The sequence below is a fragment of a genome, unplaced genomic scaffold, assembly GCF_019419815.1.
Source record: "Pyrus x bretschneideri cultivar Hongxiangsu unplaced genomic scaffold, Pyrus_bretschneideri_v1 Contig9, whole genome shotgun sequence".
Taxonomy (NCBI): domain Eukaryota; kingdom Viridiplantae; phylum Streptophyta; class Magnoliopsida; order Rosales; family Rosaceae; genus Pyrus; species Pyrus x bretschneideri.
Window position 1 is genome coordinate 3884193 of NW_025999831.1, and position 13350 is coordinate 3897542.

Below are 13350 nucleotides of genomic sequence, written 5' to 3' on the forward strand. Positions count from 1 at the left end.
TAGAGTTTAACCAATCTTTTAGAGGGTGTTCCAATGAAGAAAAAGCATGGGGCTTTTATGATACTCCCTCTTATGTGTTAACTTGTATTCTTTTGCTTATCTTATTGCATATTATTTTTGACAAAGACATTTGCTTTAAGAGCATCTTCACCTGTTGGTGCAATATAAAGGTAAGGGCCTTAAATTTGCTCTCCAACCCAAACAAACATCTCCAACGGTTCAAGAAGAAGAGGGCAAGGCATAAGAGATGCCTTGAAGTTTGCAATGGCCAAAGGGATCCTTGAAGGTGACTCGAAGCTTATCATTGACTGCATAGGCTTACGATTTACTCGAATTTTCTAGACTCATATCTACCATGAAATAAATTTTCTTGCAAATTTTATAACTAGTGTTGACCACAAAATCCAGGACCTATATTTGCTTTTCTAGCAAAACAAAGTATTAGAGAAATTTTTTTTAGTTAATAATTCTAGAAAAATCATAACATTGTTGTTTTAGTTGGGAATTGTTAAAAATGTGAAAGAATTATAGGAAAACTAATAAAAATTGTTTGAAAATTTTGAGTTTTAACGATAAAGACAAAATAAAGGGTAAAATAAATAGTACCAAAATTGACTTTTTAGTATAAAAATATATTTTTTCGTTAAAATAAATAGTATCGAAAATTTTTCGTTAAAATTCTTAATAATAATTAGTTTTGTATTCGTCTTCATGATGATGGTGCACTTATGTTTTCCCAAAAAGAAGAGGGTGTCTTTCGATAATAAAACGAAAAAGAAGAAAACCCCATTTCCGCGCCCAACAAATCAAAAACCCTGCAGTCACACTCAACAGTCTCACCTTCTCCAAATCACTCCCACACTCGCAAGATCCCCACTCTCCCCTTCCCACTTCGACCTTCCTCTCTCACCAATGGAGGAAGAAGACCAGCAAAAAGTTGCAGATCTGATCAAAGAGCTCGTCATCCGCCTCCGCTCCCAAAACCCCAATTCTGAATCTCACCCACCGACTCCAAACACCCCGGAATTCCAGAGCTCGCTTCGCTACGCTTTCCGGTTGATCTCCAGCCGATTAAATCCGTCCGTGGCTCCCGACGCCGCCGCCATAGCCGAGTCCACCAAGCGCCGCCTCGCCACTCAAGGTAAGTCCTCGCAAGCTCTCACTTTTGCCGACCTTTATACCAAATTCGCGTCGAAAACCGGACCGGGGAGTGTAAATAACAAATGGGCAGTCGTTTATTTGCTTAAAATTATATCGGAGGATCGGAAAAATGGCAAGACACAGTTGGATTCTTCGGTTTTGTTGCCGAATTTGGGGTTTAATGATGCCGAATCGGGGAAGGAATCGAGGGTTTTGGTGGGTAGGGGAAATAAGGAAAAGGGTTGGAATAATGGGGTTTTGTTGGTTTCTAAAGACCCGGAAAATCTTCGCGAAATTGCGTTTAGGGAGTATGTGAATTTGATTAAAGAAGAGAATGAAGTTTCTGAAGAGGTTTTGGTGAGAGATGTGTTGTATGCCTGCCAAGGAATTGATGGAAAGTATGTGAAGTTTGATAGTAGTGCTGATGGTTATGCTTTATCTGATCTGATTAAGGTGCCTAGAGCAACCCGCATTATGGTTCGGAAGCTTTGTGAATTGGGGTGGTTGTTTAGGAAGGTTAAAGGGTATATTTCAGAGAGTATGGATGGGTTTCCATCTGAAGACGTTGGAACCGTCGGGCAGGCCTTTTGTGCTGCATTGCAAGATGAGCTCTCCGATTATTATAAGTTGTTGGCAGTGCTTGAAGCACAGTCGATGAATCCGATTCCTTTGGTTTCAGAGACAGCGAGCTCAGGGAATTATCTTTCGCTGAGGAGGTTGTCTGTTTGGTTTGCCGAGCCAATGGTGAAAATGCGGTTGATGGCTGTTTTGGTTGATAAATGTAGGGTCTTAAGAGGTGGGGCAATGGCTGGGGCTATTCATTTGCATGCCCAGCATGGTGACCCATTGGTGCACGAGTTCATGGGACGTTTACTTCGGAGGGTGTGTTCTCCTCTATTTGAGATGGTGAGGAGTTGGGTTTTGGAAGGGGAGTTAGAGGATGTTTTTGCAGAATTCTTTGTAGTGGGCCAGCCAGTGAAAGCTGAGTCCCTTTGGAGGGAGGGTTACATGCTCCATGCCGGAATGCTTCCTTCTTTTATTTCACAATCTCTTGCTCAACGCATCCTGAGGACAGGCAAGTCAATCAATTTCCTTCGTGTCTGTTGTGAGGATCGTGGTTGGGCTGATGCTGCAACAGAAGCTGCAGCTGCTGCTGGTACCACGACAAGAAGATGGGGTCTTGGATATGGTGAAAGTGATGCTCTTGAGTCTTTGGTGGATGGAGCAGCAAAGAGAGTTGATAAGCATTTGTTGGATGTTATTTACAACCAGTATAAGTTCAAGGAGCACTGTCTTGCAATAAAGCGGTATTTACTCCTTGGACAGGGTGACTTTGTTCAGTATCTAATGGATATTGTTGGGCCTGAGCTCTCTGAACCTGCTAACACTATAAGCTCTTTTCAGCTAGCTGGATTGCTTGAAACTGCAATCCGAGCATCTAATGCTCAGTATGATGATCGTGACATATTGGATAGGTTGAAGGTAAAGATGATGCCACATGGAACCGGAGATAGGGGCTGGGATGTGTTTTCATTGGAATATGATGCAAGGGTTCCTTTAGATACTGTTTTTACAGAGTCTGTGATGACAAAGTATTTAAGAATTTTTAATTTCTTGTGGAAGCTTCGGCGAGTAGAGCATGCCCTTATTGGTATTTGGAAGACAATGAAGCCAAATTGTATCACCTCTCGTTCATTTATGAAGCTTCCCCATGCAGTTAAGTTGCAGTTACTTTCAACTCTCAGACGATGCCAGGTTCTTTGGGATGAAATGAATCATTTTGTCTCAAACTTGCAGTACTATATCATGTTTGAAGTCTTGGAGGTGTCCTGGTCCCATTTCTTGGACGAAATGGAGGTGGCCAAGGACCTTGATGATCTACTTGCTGCACATGAAAAGTACCTCCATTCAATTGTGGAGAAATCTCTCCTTGGAGAACGGTCCCAAACCCTTTACAATTCACTCTTTGCCTTGTTTGATCTTATACTGAAATTCCGAAGTCATGCAGATCGATTGTCTGAAGGGATTAATGAGTTGCAAGCAAGGTACTATTCTTTTTCTATGATCACTGTTTGTGAACCAAAAAACTGCTATCTCATTTCTTGTTTCTTTTGTTTTTCTTATGTTTTCTTTTATTGATAAACTAATGTCTCAGATTGTTTATTGCAGAACCATGGAATCCTCTTTACCCTCTCGAGACAAGAGTAAAACTAAAAAGCGATCAAATGATAGGTCCTCAGAGCCTGGATCCTGGATTAGTGAAGGCAGGAAAGCCCTCACACAACGTGCTGGTGAATTTCTTCGGAATATGGGACAAGATTTAGACACACTATCAAAAGAATATTCATCATTGCTTGAGGATTTTATTTCCAAGTTACCCATGCAACAACATGTTGATTTAAAGTTCCTCCTGTTTCGGCTTGACTTCACTGAGTTTTATAGCCAGTTGCGTCCTAGTACGTAGAAAACAAGCTAGTCCATACGAGTTGAAGCAAATGCGATCGGAATTCGTGACATGATCAAACTAATTTTTCGTTCATTAGTCGTCTCTGCTCATCTGGTTGACAATCAGCTGCAGCTGGCTGACGGGACCAACCAAATCACTTTATTTTGCTGATTGTTAGGTAAGTGGAAAGCCTTAGCTCCTTCATGACTGTTGTAATTGCATTTGACATTTTTCTGAGGACTAATGTACGATTTCCTTGTCTTATATTTTCAGATGATGTTTGCTTCTTTCTGATGGCATGTGTGGAAGATTTACAGTTGACTTGAAGGTATATTGCATCAGTAGATCAGGGTGTGGGATTTGATTGTGTACACGTATCGTAGCTGATATTTTTCAAGTTTTGTTTTTCGGGTGAGTCTTTTTTGGGAGGTGTCTCATTAGAGCTTGTATGTCTGTACTGTATCATAGTTCTGGATTAGATTGAATGATAGATAACAGGCGCGTACTTTATGCATCCTCATATCCCTCGCTTGCCTACTATTTTGTTTTCGATGTTAGCTATATGTATAAACTGATGTCGTTCTTGTTGGAAACTCTTTAGGTGGCTTTAACATTGTTGATCGTTCTGTGTGGAGCCAGAATGTTGGCTATATCAGATGATAATCTGTTTAGCAATCGTGTAAAAACCCGTCATTATGTTCAAATCGTTCAAACGAATTCGAAAAATTTCCAATCCTTGTGCATGAAGTATTTTGCTAGAGACAGTTGTTCGTGTCCAATCCTTGCTCGTAGTCGTAGTTACTTCAAATGTTGGACTTCAGATGTTAAAAGTGCAGTATGACTAATTTAGAATGATTCTTACTTCAAATGTTGGCGAAAAAAGGGGTATTGCTTGATTCTTACATTAACGATGATGAATCATTCTTTATTCAATGACAATGTGACAACATTTCTTCGTGCAAATCATTTGATTGCTGCTCCATAACGAGAATATTATTTTATTTGTTAGATAATTGTTCATAATGGTCTCCAAATTTAATGGTTTTTAAATGATATTATAACGACAATAAAAGATAATGAGAAGAGTTGTAATTAGGGTAAGAGTTCATGTGGAAGTGTTTTTTTTGAGTGACGGTACGATTTTCATCGATAGGAAATTGAATACGTACAAACATGATAGGGTGCATACATCAGGAGGTTCCTCGAACCAAACTATCAGAGTATCAAGGGCTAAACTCAATCTAGCCAACCTATGTGCCACCTTGTTCGTCGAGCGTCGGCCAAATGTAACCTTGCACTAAGAAAAACCATTTAAAATATGTCTAGTATCTGCAATAATGTGCCCAAAAGGAGATGAATCCTTTAGGCCCTCATGTTGAAGTGCCGTGGTCACCATCAGTGCATCCCCTTCAACTTCCACGTGTGTAGTCTGCTGGTGTTGTGAAAAAATCACTGCTGCCCTTGCTGCCATAATCTCTGCCAACAATGGAGAACCAATTCCCTCAGCTCTCATTGCTAGTACAGCCATGAACTCCCATTTGCCGTTCCGTATCACTACCCCCACTCCTCCAAATTACTTTTAATCCACCCATTTTCTGGCGGCTTCCATGGCTGCCAGTGACCACATTGGTGTTCTTCCCCGGCCCATGCCACTTATGGAATTCATGTAGCCATGTCTGCACTGTACAGTGCATTTCTGAAGGCTCCAGAGCCTTTCCATGCCACAACATTGCATTACGTTCTGTCCATATGCAACAAATTAAAACCATTACCAAGTCAAAACTCTCCCTCGACATCGAACCTGCAATGGCGGTTATCCATTCCATCAAGCTCTGTCGCCTATCCCCTTGGCTTCTGATACCCAGCGGACTAGAAAACCACACCACCATCGCACGGGGACAGAACCTCATCACGTGATCAACCGTTTCCACATCCCCGTCACAAAACAAACACCTTGTCGGGATATTTAATTTCTTTTTCCTCAAGTTGTACCTTGTCGGTAATGCATTCATGCAACATCTTTACGCACATATTTTTACCTTCCCAGCAAGTGAGCTCTTCATATCGCTTTCCACAAAAATTTGACCTCCGCAGCCATTATCGAACCACTAGGTTCATTCCCGTCTACTTCCCCACTATACCGTGCCAAATGGTATGCACTCCTCGTTGTAAACTTTCCATTTGACTCCGCATTCCATATTAAGATATCATCCGTATTGAACATGCTAAGAGGGATGCGTTTGATTAGTGCTACCTCTTCCTCGACAAATAGGTTATGTATTGCTTCCATTTTCCACGATGGACTTCCATCCTCAGTAATCAACCTGCTAACTTTGGGATTGTGATCCATTCTCATTGGTATGGGACTAAGAACTTTAAAAAATTAAGAGCCTCCATCCCTACTTTGCTAACAACGCAAGATTGAAAGTATAAAGATCCTTGAAACCCAGCCCACCTTCTATTTTTGGCTTACATAGTTTTCTCCAACGAATCCAATGTATTCTCCTTCGACCTTGTTGTCTCCCCTACCAAAATTTTGCTACCATTTGATTCAATTCATCACAAAGAGGCTTTGGTAACAAAAATGTTTGCATAGTGTACGATGGCACCACTCGAGCAACGCTCTTGATCAAAATTTCTTTTCCTGCACTACTCAAAAGACTCCCTCGCCAACCATTAAGCTCTTTCCATAGTCTATCCTTAATGTAGGCAAACGCTTCTTTCTTCGCCTTCCCCACAAAGACCGGAAGCCCCAAATAACGATCGTGGTATTTCACTCGGGCCATGCCCAAGCAATTCGTTAGTAGTTGTCCATCACAATCAGTAAGGTTTCCACTGAACGCCACACAACTCTTCAAGTGGTTAATAGCTTGGCCAGATGCTTCTTCATATGTTTTAATAATTGTTTCACTTGGATGCACTCCTGAAGAGTGCCCCAAGCAAATATGAAACTATCGAATGCAAATAGTAAGTGGTGCACACTTGGCGCCTCTTTACAAACTTTGACCCTTCTAATTCTTCCCGTTCTCTCGCATGCATCAAACAGTGATGATAAACCCTTCACATATAAGACAAACAGAAATGGCGAAAGGGGATCACCTTGTCGAATTCCTCTTTCTGGATGAACATATCCCATGGGCTGCCCACTTAATTTAAATGAATACGACTTTGTTGTAACACACATCATGATTAGATTGATCCATGCCTCGTCGAAACCCAGTTTTCTCATCATTTGCTCTAAAAACTCCATTCTATACGATCGTAGGCCTTACTAATATCCAATTTCAGTGCCATAATTTCATCCCAACAACTAGATTTCTTATGCATATAATGGGCAATTTCGGATGCAACCATGTTGTTATCCTAGATTAATCTTCATGGAACAAAAACACTTTGTGATGGAGAAATAATTTCCGGCAAAATCCGTTTCAAACGGTTAGTAAGCACTTTAGAGTAGACTTTATAAATTACATTGCACAAGCTAATTGGGTGCACTTCTGTCATCACAGTAGGATCTTTGTTCTTAGGAATTAAAGTGACATGAGTGTAATTTAATTTCCACAACATAACTCCGGAAGATAATAACGATCTTACCCCATTGCAAACGTCCTCGCCAACAATTGCCCAATGCTTTTGATAGAAACATGGAGACATTCCATCTGGTCCTGGAGCTTTCATATGATGCATTTTGAAACAACGCAAACTTTATCTCCTCATTAGAAAATTGAAGGAGGAGTTCCTCATTCACACCACACATAAACCTCCCGAACGTCTTCTACTAGGTACCGTAAAAATAAAATCAAACTTTAATTGTGATTTTAATCCCTCCATATACTCTATTGAGCTTTTTGTTTCACGTAGAAAAATCACATTGGGATCTTTTGAGAGAACTAGTCTCTTCAGTGCACGAATTGCCCGGTGGTTCCCAAGCCCCCGGTAATTCCAGCTTACACAACTCATTGGTGTTGTTCGCCGTTGTAGAATTCATAAAAGAATACAGCACAGACCTTCGCTTGGGTTCATGCCTATTACAATTATCACCCACTTCTCGTTCACTTCTCTTCCCCAACTCAGGGAGTTTCCGTTATACTCTTCTTTGTCTCCTTCGAGCAGTGTATGTAGTACCCCCACCCCGTCTATTTCTTCTCTGTTCATATGCCTGACTGCCATATATAAAAGGGGCCAAATTAAAAGGGTCGAATCCTAACGACCATTCAGTTATGTCCCTTCCCAAAACTTGCTTTCCCTACTGCCCTTGTCGTGTTCCCATCCCTTCCTCATGTACAACAACCTTTTCTAGCTCCATTCTGGATTGCACTTGGTTAAGCTCTTTTCTCGAGCCTCTAGTAACGATCATAGTCCCAGGCCCAGGTTGAACTCGGTCTTGGTCCAGTATAACAACATCTTCAATAGGGAGGTGTAAATGCGAACCCTGATTCTGAGAATGCTCCCATATTGCTCTTCCTTTCAACTTTGGTCCGATAAAATGTACTCTCCCAAGTGGTTGTCGAGAAGTTTACCCATTTATCTCGTTATGTAACAAATCGGAAGTCCTTTAATCTGAACCCAAAAGTCCTGATAGGATAACAGCACATTCAATGGTTGTGTTCCATTATCTGCCTCTTCCAGTACCAATAAATATTGCTTCTTATACAGCCATGGACCCCCCCGTTGGATCACAGTCATCTCTTGCTTCGTGTTAATTTCAAACGCGAATCTATCTTTCTCCAAATCCATGATAAATACATTCGCTTTGGGTTTCCACAAGCTTCGCATTTACGCTTGAAATTTTCCTTGTTGAAGGGCTTTTGTGTTAACACCTTCCCCACCAAGAAAACTTTCGAAGTTCTCAGCGTCGACGCCTCCTTCGCATCAACCACAAGTATCTTCTGTTCATCTTCCGTGATAGCAAATTGCCCAGAAAATTTGGAGACCATGTCTTCCATAGTGCTCAGTCCCCTTGTTATCCACGTCCAAGTCCGCAAACAGCCCTTGAGCACCTTCTCGACTAGTTGCGATACTATCTGCCACACCATTCGTCTTCTGCTTCACCGCCTCTAAAGTTAGAGTGGCCTGAGTTTGTCGGCCAGAAACAACCAACAAACTGATGACAGCGCTCTCCTAGGGTTTCGTCCTAGAGAGCCCCTTCAAGGCGTACATGATGAATTTTTGAAGTGTAGATAACTAACAAAACAACAATATTATGTGATTTAAACACACAAATATATATAATTTTCTTTTGATGACAAGATCCAAGATAATTCTCAATGTTGGAAGTACTTTTAAAATAACTGAAAATGGTTTTGGTAAATATATTTTTTAAACTAATAATTAATCAAATGTAAATAAAGCTAGAAAAACATTTAAAATGTTTTTGAAACTTAAAATTATTTTTTGGATCTGATATACACACATCTCATTTTACTTCTCACATACTTTTTTAATTTTTGAGCGTCAGATATGATGAATTGAAGAAGATCAACAGATAAAAATTATCAAGATGTGTGTGAGAAGTAAAATAGGATGTGTGGATAGCATATCCCTATTTTCTAAAGACACTTTCGATTATTTTAAAAAAACCTTCAAACTACCCTAATTTGGTAATATGATGTCATGAACCAAGTTTCGTCTTTTTTTAGGGACCAACAAATACCCGCCAAAATCCAGCAAACATAAACATCCTGCGAGACGAAATGAAGAAACCTCTGGCATTTAAACGAGTCGCCGCCAAACCCAAGAGGCCAATTCCATCCAACCGACTCAGTAATGAAGAAGGCAAAACTCGGCCGAGTCAATGTTCCGAATCGTTGACCGTCGCAGCGGTCAAACCCAAAAAACCCCAATCTCAACCTCGAACCAAATCCGACTCCTCACTCCCAATCTCAGACATTCTTCCCGAGAAAATGACCATCTTGCCCTTCTCCTTCTTCCAAATCGACGCCCTAGAGCTCGCCCCACGTTTGCTGGGCAAGTTTCTGAGGCGAGAGGATGTTGTTCTTCAGATTACTGAGGTAATTTACCCATCAATTTTTTACTGTTGTCTTTTTCCGTTTGAAATTAGTTTGTCAACTTTCTGTTTGTTTCCCAATAAAATGAAGGAATTCGCGCTTGTGTGACTGAGCTGAAAAGCTTCCAAGTCGGAAAACGAGTTCACGTTGTGTCTCAAATGCTCAAATTTCCTGTTGTTTTCGAATGAAATGCATAAATCAAAATGTTTGACTTAATGATTTGTAAAGGGGAATGTAAATGTTCGTATCATGACGAGAGTTTAATTGATTTTGCATTGGTGATAGGTAGAAGCTTATAGGCCAAATGATTCGGCTTGTCATGGTCGATTTGGCATAACTGCGAGAACAGCCCCCGTTGTGAGATGCTCCCTTTATCGGTTTTGTTCTGTTTTTCTTCGCGTTTTGTGATCTCAAAATGTAGATAAGTATCGAAAAACATGAGCTCAAATTAATGTATTGTGGTTGGGATACAGTTTGGACCTGGAGGGCATGCGTATGTTTATCTTTGCTACGGCCTTCATACAATGCTGAATGTTGTTGCTGACAAGGAGGGAGTTGGGGCTGCTGTCCTAATACGTTCTTGCGCTCCAGTTAGTGGTAAATTTTCATAGAGATAGCCGTAATACCCTAACGATCACTTACTAGAGTTATCCTTGTATTTACCCTTTAATTGCATGTAATTTGTGTGCTTCTAGCCGTTGTGTCAATCGAAAGCGAAAGTCTTGTCCTGCTAACCAACCATCGTTATGATTATTTGAAACCGATACCAGATTTTTTATAAATGGATCTAGTTTTATTTTTTTCTGGTTTTAAAACTAGTGTTCAAGTTTAGGAGTATGTTGGGAATATGAGAGGTGAGTTGAGCAATATAATTTTGAGAAAAGAAACCGAAATAACGGGGGTGGGGAAAGCACATGAGTGAGGTGAGCATTTTGGAGTGGTAACAAAGGTTCTTTTAATGCAGTCATGTGTGCTTCTTTGCTTTGGAAGAGAAATAACTTTAGGCGGTGTTAGGTGAAAGAATTCGACTTGAACTGCAAGTGAAGAGCTAGTAGCTTCCAAAGACTGCTGATTACTGTTTGAGATGGTATGGATTAGCATAGTTTTCCAAATGTTTACTGATAAGGGAGAGAACAATGTGCTGACCATCTTTCCTAAATAGATGTCAGCTCTTCAACAACCTTTATTCCAACCCGAAACTTTTTAGAAGGACTAAAAAGGAGTGAGCTCTACCATAGTGCAAACGTCTTTTACTGGCAATGTGTATGACAAAGTTGTTTACGAAGGTAGCGAAAAGAATATGGGATAAGAGAGGGAAAATATTTTTAGTTTCTCTGATTCACGTTTTTCTTTCAAATTCTCTCTACTTTCTGGTGGGGAAAAAATAGCTCCTTCTTTTGTTGTCGTTTTTTCTCTACATTTAACTATCTCATAACCATGTGAAAGGAGATTCATCTCTCCCTCTTTCTTCTCTTTATCCATTTCTCTCGATGAATGCTATTCACAGAAATAATGAAAGTCATTACAGGATTGGAGACCATTCAGCGGCGTCGAGGTCAGAAAACTGATAAACCCGTGCTCCTTAATGGACCTGGAAAGGTCAGCATCGTTTTCCTTAAAAATCTGTGTTAAATTCCAATGCAATCTTCTGTTGGCACAAATTTTGTATTAGTGGTTGATGGTATACTTTGTTTTTGGATGGTTAGTGTAGGTGCTGTTGATTTTACCAAAACAGAAACCTATAAATTTTAACAACCTGCCTCATATGCAAATGTGTGACTATCGTTGTATCAAAATAGGCTGATGAGCATAAATATATTTCAATATAAATTAAAACATTTATAGTTGTTCTTACTCTCGGAGAAACTGATACACTTCTTTGAATTCCGTGTGCCATTCTTTGCGTTAGCGGTTTTTGAACTGTTAAGGTCTATATTTTTGTGTTCAGATTGGTCAAGCGCTGGGACTTTCTACCGAGTGGTCAAGCCATCCCCTTTATACTCCAGGTACGTATGGTTGGCTCGCACCCCTTCATCTATAAATCTAAACAAACTTGTTTAATTCTGAGATAAATGAATGGGTCTGGCCAGATGGTCTGGAGATCTTAGATGGTCCAGAGCCCGAAAAGATGCTGGTTGGTCCGCGTGTGGGAATTGAATACGCTTCACCTGAGCATGTCAATGCATTGTGGAGATTTGCAGTTGCAGGTACCTCTTGGATAAGTGCTCCTAAAAACACCCTCAGGCCACCTGAATCTTAACTTATGTTTCATGAAACTGTTCAAAATGTCGATACGTATACTTATCCCTAATCATGCATATGGCCGCTTTGGTAATCCGGTGTCCCTTTCAGATATGTGAACCTGAAATTTTTTTGTAAACAACACAACCCTCGCCAAGTGGGTGCCTGGTTGGCTTGGGGTCGTTCTTTTAATGTTTGTAGGAAAGGTCTATTAGCCATGATTGTTCGTAATAGTGTTTGCATTATGTTTACAGTTTAACTGACTGACGTCTAACCTACACCCCACATCTAAAATGTGCCTCTAAAATTCCAGCTTTGTCCACCATTTTTCTGAAGCCACCCCATCCCCATAAACAAATGACGGCAAAAAAGCTAGCTCGATGGCCATGGGCCACCCATATAAGAGGTATCCGTCATCGATATCAACACAGCAAAAAACCCCCACGTTGTGGAAGTTGACAATCAAGACCGACTCTTTAATAGACCGAGAATTGCCCAACACTCTTGATTCACACATCCCATTTCCCAATTCCCTATTACCTACCGGTGAGTGCCTAGTGATTGGATGACCGACTCTTTAACAGACCGAGAATTGCCCGACACTCTTGATTCACACACCCCATATCCCAATTCCCTATTGCCTACCAGCGAGAGGCTGGTGATTGGATATATATATGGAGAGAGAGAGATTGCCCAGATATTGTGGTGGTTGGCAGTCAGCATAAAGGGGTGGATGGGGTTTATTTTGGACTTCAAAATTTAATTCGTTTCTACGGAAATTTAACTAAAAAAATAAAATTATGAGGTGTATTCATAAGATTGTGGTGTTAATAAAATTACCTTTTTTTTTAATAATTAGAACCTCACAATAAATTAGCAATAATGTGATTCAATCAGTTGTTCATTAAATATTATTTTCTGTATATTTTGCACGCAAATAATAATGTGATTAAATTAGTTGTCAAATAATTTTTTTTTTTTTTTTTTGAAAAAACGATATTATCTACAATAAAGAGCAGGGGGTGGACTTAGCTACACAATGGGTTAGCAATAATGTGATTCAATCAGTTGTTTATTAAATATTATTTTCTCTATTCTTAATATAAATTCAATAGATACTGATTTTATTATGTGGATTCAGCTGCTTTAATTGGTTTATGAGGGGTTTCTTCTAGCATGATCTAAGACTATTCATTTACTTCAAATATTTGACTTTCCTTTTGTCAATTTACGCATATAAATACATTTAAAATGTGTAAATTGCGCATAGCACGTCGTGATTCAAAAAATGTCTTTTGCACGTGCATGAGCGCATGCATAAAGGCTAGTATTTATTAGACGATAAAAACTATAAGAAACAAATATTAATAGCACAAGAGAATTTCTCCAAGATTATAGGATATGAAGTGAAATCAACAAGGGATTTTCTTTTGGCATTGGATCCCATCCAGATCTACTTTGTGAGGATTTTAGAGATTTCTACATCTTAATCATTAATCGTGTATCGTACGATTA

At 39.9% G+C, this 13350-nt stretch overlaps 2 protein-coding genes across 3 annotated transcripts; both read left to right on the forward strand.

Moving 5' to 3' along the window:
* Positions 1-759: 759 nt before the first annotated feature.
* On the forward strand, positions 760-4100 carry LOC103958782 (gamma-tubulin complex component 3). The gene is made up of 3 exons (XM_048576500.1): positions 760-3185; positions 3310-3764; positions 3860-4100. Exons 1-2 carry the CDS (start codon positions 913-915, stop codon positions 3602-3604), a joined length of 2568 nt encoding a protein of 855 aa, XP_048432457.1. The 5' UTR covers positions 760-912; the 3' UTR covers positions 3605-3764; positions 3860-4100.
* Positions 4101-9224: 5124 nt separating this feature from the next.
* LOC125473557 (DNA-3-methyladenine glycosylase) lies at positions 9225-12053 on the forward strand. Of its 2 annotated transcripts, XM_048576547.1 has the most exons (6): positions 9227-9597; positions 9880-9951; positions 10068-10191; positions 11123-11193; positions 11543-11600; positions 11685-12053. In XM_048576547.1, exons 1-6 carry the CDS (start codon positions 9280-9282, stop codon positions 11852-11854), a joined length of 813 nt encoding a protein of 270 aa, XP_048432504.1. In that variant the 5' UTR covers positions 9227-9279; the 3' UTR covers positions 11855-12053. The 2 variants fall into 2 exon arrangements, with proteins under 2 accessions (XP_048432505.1, XP_048432504.1); XM_048576548.1 differs by lacking the exon at positions 9880-9951 and having other exon boundaries at positions 9225-9597.
* Positions 12054-13350: the final 1297 nt, after the last annotated feature.